Source organism: Solanum verrucosum, unplaced genomic scaffold, assembly GCF_900185275.1.
Source record: "Solanum verrucosum unplaced genomic scaffold, falcon-dt-bn FXZP01000108.1, whole genome shotgun sequence".
NCBI lineage: Eukaryota > Viridiplantae > Streptophyta > Magnoliopsida > Solanales > Solanaceae > Solanum > Solanum verrucosum.
Window position 1 is genome coordinate 5,125,649 of NW_026020274.1, and position 8,360 is coordinate 5,134,008.

General features: G+C 34.8%; 1 protein-coding gene across 1 annotated transcript; it reads right to left on the reverse strand.

Annotated features, from left to right (window-relative positions):
- Nucleotides 1-1,436: 1,436 nt before the first annotated feature.
- Nucleotides 1,437-6,969, reverse strand: LOC125833894 (uncharacterized). Its single transcript, XM_049513042.1, has 3 exons — nucleotides 6,439-6,969; nucleotides 1,713-1,949; nucleotides 1,437-1,610 (listed from the first exon to the last, which is right to left on the reverse strand). The coding sequence occupies exons 1-3, from the start codon at nucleotides 6,673-6,675 to the stop codon at nucleotides 1,437-1,439; spliced, it is 648 nt and encodes a 215-aa protein (XP_049368999.1). The 5' UTR covers nucleotides 6,676-6,969.
- Between the last annotated feature and the right edge of the window lie 1,391 nt (nucleotides 6,970-8,360).

Genomic DNA, 8,360 nt, shown 5'->3' on the forward strand with positions numbered 1-8,360 from the left:
TAATATGACTAGAAGACTTCCCCATCCATCATCAACTTCCCAGAGACCTTGTAAATTTATCCTCAGAGATGTTTGCATTGCATTAAAGAATTTCACACTAGAAACAGATCATTCCCAGAGATACACAAAGCAGTTTTTGCTCAAGAGTGCCATATTGAATTGAATGGATTGCAGATGCAAGTTTTAGACAACACTGAACAGGTTCCTAAGATTTGTAATGGAAATGGTCTTCTTTGGCATAATACGGATATCTAACAAGGTTCCCCAGTAATTAAGATTTATCATAAGGTACAGCTACTCCATGCAGCTTTTACAACTTATCTGTATGTTTCGATAGGAGGAGAAATTTTATTTGGTGTGAGACACAAAATTATTAGTTGTATGAGATTCACATTTCATGACAAGTGTAAATTGCGGGACCCCTAATTTATCAACTTCTCTTTCACTCCCCTCCTCACCCTTGCGAATCTATCCCCTCTCCACATTTCTTACTCCCGAGTTCAAAGTCAGAAATGGTCCCACATTACACTCATATTTTTATTGAAAATCCCTCACACAACTAGCCATACTTGTGTCTCGCCCATTATAAAATTTCTCCAACGGGAGTTCCCATATGTACATTAACAGTTAATTTTATTTTATTTTTGATGAAGTACATTAACAGTTCATTTTATTTATCACAGTTTTATCAATACAACAAATTACATTGAATTTTGTAATGTTTGTCTCTCATGAAGTCAGTACAAACAGAAGCAGATCTAGGGACTATCGATTTTGATTTGAATTGCATGTGTGTGTTGCTGTTGTTGTTGTTGTTGTTTGATCAGTTGAATTACTTTAATATATTTGTAATTGTAAGTCTTTATAAAAAAAAAGTTTATTTACTCAAAAGAAAGTCTTTATAAAAAGTTTCATTAAGTGTATTTCCTATGTGCAATAAACTTCCTGGATATGTTAGCTGTATGCTTCAATGGATGAAGTTAATGCAGCATAACAGCACATCATATGGAATCCATAACAGATTGTATCAATCCTTTAAATAAGAGTGCCTAGGAATTGAGACATGTGGATTCCAAACCATGGAAAAAACATGAAGAATTGCAGTGAGGTTTGGAATAGAAGGTACCAGATTTTAGTATTCTTACCCAACCACTACCATTCCGAGAAGTCAAAACAGTTATATTCACTCAGTTTTCAAAATGCAACGTGAAGGTTCATAAGACTTGACACATGCACAAGCTAAACCAGACAATGAATAAGGCCCATAACAAGTATCTTAAAGCTACTGCCAGGCTGAGAGTTCATTTATCAGACTCAAGAAATGAGAAACTAAGCAGAGAGGATGAAAGATGGATTAAGTACATTACACCATAATCATAATTTATGAACTTAAAGAGATTCTAGCTAGATTGTTAGCTAAGTCCAAGAAATGTACATCATGGCTGCTTTCCTGAAACCAAAGCGCAAACAGAGAACTCTGTCACTGTTTGATTTTTTGGCTCATCCACTGATCCATTAGGCACTGCTTTTGTTCCATTCTGGATTCCATGAGATACAGACTGTGATGGCAGAGAACCTCGGTTCCCATCTTCACAACATTTTCCAGATTCCTGAAAAAACAAGCAACAAGCTATCAAAGAACAATTAACAGCAAAGGAAATAGTGGCTTACTATTGTATATTAAGTTGTCCAGATACTTGCAACAGAAGTACCTTAGCTTCAACAGCACAACTGGCTTCTGAATGTGATGTCAGTGCCTCTTGAATACATCCTGTCAAACCACCATCACTCTCTAATGATTGAAGCATCTGCTTCAGAGCAGCACCCTTCCTATTTCTAACAAGCAAATCACTGGAATCATTCAGAAGACCATGTGGTTCCATATGAGCTACACTAGCTTGCGTGCAAGAACTTTTGTTAAGAGCTGTATCTAGTGGTTCATTCATCGACTGCATAAAATCAAGCAAACCAGTTGTCTTTTTATAAGGTAAACAATTATATTAATGAAAAGGACAAAATTAACCATATACAAGTATACCAACAAGTAAAATCCTACAACAAGACATATGTACAAAGAGAATACCAAAAAGTAAACCAGTTGTATATCAAAGAACAAGAGAAGTATAGTGCAAATGGACAAAGAGAAACAGGAGGAAGGAAGAAACAAGAAGAAGACCACCAACAAGTACTTAAAGGATGAAATTTCTTAATTGGAAGTTGTCACAGGGGCAGATTACTTCACCTAAATTCAGTGCCAAAGGTTAACCCACCGTGTGGCAGTCAAGTCCCACACTAAACTCAGCCTGTTCGCAGCCTATTCTGCCTAGCGTTTAACAATGCTTACTGTTTTGCCTTAGATTATTTTTCGATTCTTAGCACTGAAATGCACACAAAAATACGGGCAAACCCAACCTTTATATTAATATTCAAAACAATACAAAGGAACTCACTCATTAGGATAACAATTCTATCCCAACTTCGACTTTGACTTCGACTTAAGGCACAATCACAAGTCGATTGCTGCCTTTTGACACTATTCAAAACCCTCACATTTTTTCTAAGTGTAGTGAAATTCAAGACTTAATTCTTCCCTCTTTCACTCTCTAATTCGTCCAACACCAAGGCTGCACATTTATAGACCATGTGGCAGCCTTGTGTTTTACATTGCATAGCTTTGTGACACATGTCTTACACTTGTCATGCTAAGAGGCCACTAAATTAAACTTCAATTGACATCCCCAACTGATAAGAACATTCAAATTTCGAATTCAAAAGCATTACAAGAGTTACAATGAATCTGGACAAAAACGGTTACAAAAAGGTAACCGCCGCATGTGCTTGGCATGTGATATTGGCTGACTGGATTTCGCACCTTTTCTGCCATTTCCCTCCATATTTTTGGTTCCAATGCAATGTCTAAGCGTTGTATAGTCATTGCTTGATCAAAGTCCACCTGAATCCATCCGCCTATTTTCCATGCCTGCGCACTGTCAATGCCCTGCCGCTGCCTTGCCTGTGTTTTCCTTGGCCATGCTAACTTTTGATCCACTCGTGCCATTCATTGTTTTCTTGTTGGTTTCATTCATATTTGTCTATGCTTTAATTTAGCTCAGCTCAATTTTCCCGCACTTGACCAAACGGTGTATTTTCCATATGCCAAACTTTGCCCACAACCGAGGTCGGCCAGCGCACATGCCATGCCATGGCCTGCTGCCTTGCCAGCGCCCATGTCATGTCATGACACTGCCTTCCCAACTTTGTTTGGCATCACTAAACCATGCTAACACTTCGCCCACATGATTGATTCAACCCGCACCTAGGCCCTTGACAAAGTCATTCATGCCAACCCTTTGCCGCCACCGTGCCATGTCGAGTAACCGGGTCAGGCCCCTTACAGAAATGCATCACTTAAGAGTAACTATGACATTGTCAAGATCGTGGTTTAAGCCTTCAAGCAAGGCGTATTGCAGGCAGCGATGGTGCAAGGCACTCTAAGAAAAAATCATCCAACAAATAGCATTTTGAAGAATCGGGATAAGTCCCAGCATGCATTTGGTGGTCAATCTAGAAAGAGAAACAACAGGAGCTTCGAAAATGTGCAAAACAGTCTACAGGATGTCAAAATGAAGTGTTCAGCTCTATTTTACTTTTGGTGTAAACATAGTTTATTAGCTCAAACTGAAGACATCTGATGTTCTAGATTGTTTATAGGCAACAAGTATTAGCCTTGAGCTTTTAATAGATTGTAATACTTTTGAAGGGGAACTGCATTTTTGGTTGTAGTATACCTGTGGATATAGAGTAATGTTACCAGTTTCAAAAAAAAAAAAGAATCGGGATAAGTCACTAGGCTCATGAGCTCTCCTTATAAGGAAGCACTACTAAACAGTAAATATATAACATAATCGTTAAAGAAAATAAACTAGGTGAATACTTCATAATAGGAAATTAGAAACTTGGGAGTAAGAAAGCTTGAAATTATATATTTGCATCTGAGCCAAAATTTGATATGTTTTTCCACCTTGATTAACATGGTTTTTACTTCATAAATCCACTTAATCACAATATATTGATTTCTCTATCAAAATCATTGTTGCTGTACATATCAATTTTTTTCCTGTGTCGGATATTCTTTCATCTTTCCTAAATTCTGCACATTATGTTCTTTATGAATATTATATGATAAAATTTCAAAATGTAGTGTGAGTTATGCTGTCTGTATAATAGAAATTTCTACGGTACAGACTTTTATTTGAACGAAATTTCTGTCTAATAGAAATTTCTAGAAAAATTTACAACATTTCTTTGAAATAAAAGTCAGTAGCATAAAAAATTATATTAGACAGACAGCATAACTCAAACTACATTTTGAAATTTTATCATATAATTTTCATAAAGAACATCTTTTACGTGCCGAAATTGCAGAAAACATGAACAGAAATTAAGCTTTAATATAGAAGGACAAAAATGAAAACACGAAGGAAGCAAAACTAAAGAATCACAAGAATAACATGCCAAAGACGCACATGAGACATGCAAAAAAGAATAATCAGGGCATATTTTGAGGGCCAGAAAATACATGTCTCTAGAATCAAGGAGAAATGCCTCCATGACTTGTAAAAGTTGTATGCCAGATGATCCTAGTTAATATATGGACTTCCTTGACTTTCTAGGAAGCAGGATGTAACTGCTGCATGGCCAATTGACCATCCCTTGCAGGTCATTTGTATCTTTTTAGTACCATCTTGGTACATATTTATTAAGCCTTACCTTATCAAAAAAAAATCACAAATCCCAAGAGTCAAAGGCGGCATCATCTAAATGAAGTGAAAAGAAGACAAGTTTTTTAATCAGAGGCGAATCTAAGAATTACACTTTATGGGTTCAACTTTTAAGGTTCTTAGTATTGAACTCATTATATATGTAACTTATGAGTTCAAATCTACTATTTGTTGCAATTTCAGCGAATTTTTACCCATAAATTTGGGTTCCACTTTGAAAGTATTGGATTCAGATGAACCCATTAACGTAATGTTGCATCCTCCCTTGGTTATTTTAATCAAAGCAACTAAGGGTCTTCCTGGGCAGCGTCCAAATTATTTGATATGAAAATGAGTTCAAGATTATTTTTGTCAAAAAAAAAAAAGAGTAGGGGAGAAAAGAATGTAAGAAGATGCAGGGGCACAAAATCACAAATTGTTAGATCTTATGTAAAACTGGCTTTTACGTGATTGAGTAGAATCCTTTCTCCCATTGGAAATCATAAAAAGTCACGGAAGGTGACTTCACTTGTGCTGTAGTAGCTTGAAATTCTTTATGTATTAAGTAATTTATGGAGAAAAATTGTAAGGAGGTGTTTCTTGTGTAAAGAGAACAGAGACAATTAGGGTTTTCTTCCTCGCAGCACATTACAGATAGCAGAACTAGAGCTTAATTTTTCACTTAAGAGTTAATCATATGATGGCCGTCATAATGGATCTCCATCTGGGAACTTGGTAGAATTTTGGTGCTAATTGATATTGGTTCGGGGACCAGAAGCAGAGAAGAAAAAATTACTTGCAGAAGAATCAACCTTGAAAGATAAAACCACATTCTATTCTGTCTATTTTCAAAATATAAATGATGAATGAAATTGTATTTTCTGAATTATGTGTCTGAACTCTGAACAACATCTCTAATATCTTGGTACAAATGGTCTATACTTCTGTTATCTGGTAAATTCATTCATCATTGTTATATGTCATTGATCTCAGAGAGATAGAAAAAAAAAATGGGGTGGGGGGTTGGGGTGTTTACCAACAGGCAAGGAAGAGAGGGGTACTTTATGTCAAGACGCCAACCATAACCATGATACTGAACTATTAGCATAGAGCAACAAGGAAAAATGTACATCAATGTAGTTTCAAAATATTATTATTATTATGTTTGCAAAATAAGTCATCCGCCACTGGATAACAATGCTTTATCTCTACCTTATTATATATTTTTAAAACTTTTTTTTGGTTAAGGGGTTACGCAAGAGCCACCACCTCCATTTCCCTTCTCAAGAAGCTTCACATGGGCACCCCTCATATAGAGTAGAGCGAATTCTTTATTGAGAAGAGAAAAAAGATAGGTTTTCTAAATTAGTATTTGCCTTCCACGTATCTCGGTAGACAACCTTAGTTTAGAGAAGAGCCAAGAAAAAAGAACTACTACCTCATATAGAGATGATTGCAAAGAGAGAGAACAAGAGTTAGGAATTTTTTATTGATAACGAAACAAGATAAACATATTATACAGTACTAGCTGGGGCATAACAATCAAATTACATCATCAGATTCAAACCTGGTTATTCCATGAAGGATACAGAAGAGACTAAGACATTATGCATAAGAAAAGGTAACAAACAGAAGATGAAAAAAGACATTTCAAGAGTTCATGTAAGGATTATCAGACCTTGTTAGTACTTTGACCAGCAGAGTGCCCCACCACAAGGCCATCTTCTACCACTTCCGTACGCTTCCGCCTCTTGTAGGTCCGACTAACAACATCTGATGAACCATCAAGGTTTGTATCACCATCCTTGTCTTCAACTAGGTGACCCTTCAATTTCTTTACAGTTCGACCATTTTCAGCCAACAAACCCGGTGCAACATTAGCACCATCGCTCTTTCCTTTATTTTCACCAACCATTTCTGCCTCCTTGGCCAATCAACCAAAATCCTAGTTCCAAAATCTTTATAGCAAAGAAAAGTAAGTTTCCACTACAAAAACCCCACTTTGCACCATAAGATGCTTCAAATTTCTCTATCAATCAACAAAACATAATCCATTTCACTACTCCAACACTAAATTAACCTCTATCTAAAAGGGTAAAATTTCAAAACAGATTATCAACAAAACATTGTCAATAGCAAAGAAAGTAAAAACCATGTCAAGAAAAGATATACATTTTTACATCATCAACCATTTCTACCTCCTCAATAAACCAATAAAAAAACCTAATTCCTAAATCACTACATCAGAGAAAACTAAAATCCCACAAAAAAAATTCCAACATGGTCCATCAAAAAATATTGCAATTCCTCAATTAGGCGACAACATAACAAGCATTTCACAATTTCCATACTAAGTAGGCGTATCGTGAGATGGAATCAGCATTTGGACATGCGATTTTACGCGGATTCTATCATGAGATGTGATTCCACATTCTCCAAAAATCATGATATGGGAATTCCATATCATGATTTGAGATATTTTTAATACAAAAATTGATCCACAAATTTATATTTTGTTAAAACAATCCTACATTTATATCTACTAACCATTTATTTTATATGTAAATAAAATTTATAATGACATCATTACTTTTAAAATTTATTATTCTCACCAACATATAGTCACTTTAACTCACACCAATCGATTGTTGAGTAATATTAAAGACTAGTACACTACAATTTATGTTCAATTTTTTTATTGAATTAAAGTTAGATGAAACAGTTACTTAAATGGAGAACAAATAGCAATGTAATAATATATTATGCGGTTTTATAAATTTTTGTTTATTTGGTAAGATTGGATAAACAATTGAGATTATTTTAATAGTTTTACAACTTATGAATTCTTCCGTTTATGAGAAAATATACAACATCAAAATTACATATCGCATGTCCAAACAAAACTTTAATTTCATCTCATAATTCCATATTATGATATCATATCATGATATCATATCACATAGCCAAACAGGCCCTAAATAAACCCCTTAATCCAAAAACTCAAAAATCATAAAAAGAACTCCAACATTTCAACATAAAAAACATAACTTGACCAAATTAATCAACTTAAAAAGACTGCATTCAAATAAATTACACAAAAAATAACTATAAAAATGCAAAATTTAACTTCACCCGAGATATGTATACAGATTTTTGAGTGATTCGGTCTCAAATATGGCAGAGAGAGAACTAGGTCTTATCCTAGAGAGTACTTGAAATTTTTTGAAAACAAAGAGGGCTTTTTCCGCTTTTTGTGTAATTTAAGTAGGAAAAATTTAAAACTTTTTTTCTCTGCAGTTTCAGTGTTGACCGGGAATTGACCGGCTAATGTCGATACCCGATTGGAAATTGTCAAATTTTAGAATAAATGGTATTTTCAGTCTCAGTTTAGATATTAATTATTTTTAAAATTTCTTTAAATGTGAAGATGCTTTCTTTTTAAATAAGTGTTTAACATTTTCTACTAGAATATGGATAAGCAAAACAAATTAGATGGTGGAGATGCAATAATGACAGTTTCCATATCGTGTATTGCAATACACGATATGGGAACATCTATTATTGCATCTCCACTATCTACTTTATTTTCTTTACGGAAAA

Bases quoted from the DNA above. Each gene is read 5' to 3' on its own strand.
- LOC125833894 (XM_049513042.1), bottom strand. From the start codon at position 6,675: ATGGTTGGTGAAAATAAAGGAAAGAGCGATGGTGCTAATGTTGCACCG. The intron at 1,950-6,438 runs GTCTGATAATCC...GATTTTATGCAG, and splicing joins CTGGTCAAAGTACTAACAAG to TCGATGAATGAACCACTAGA. The intron at 1,611-1,712 runs GTACTTCTGTTG...TTGTTTTTTCAG, and splicing joins GTTGTGCTGTTGAAGCTAAG to GAATCTGGAAAATGTTGTGA.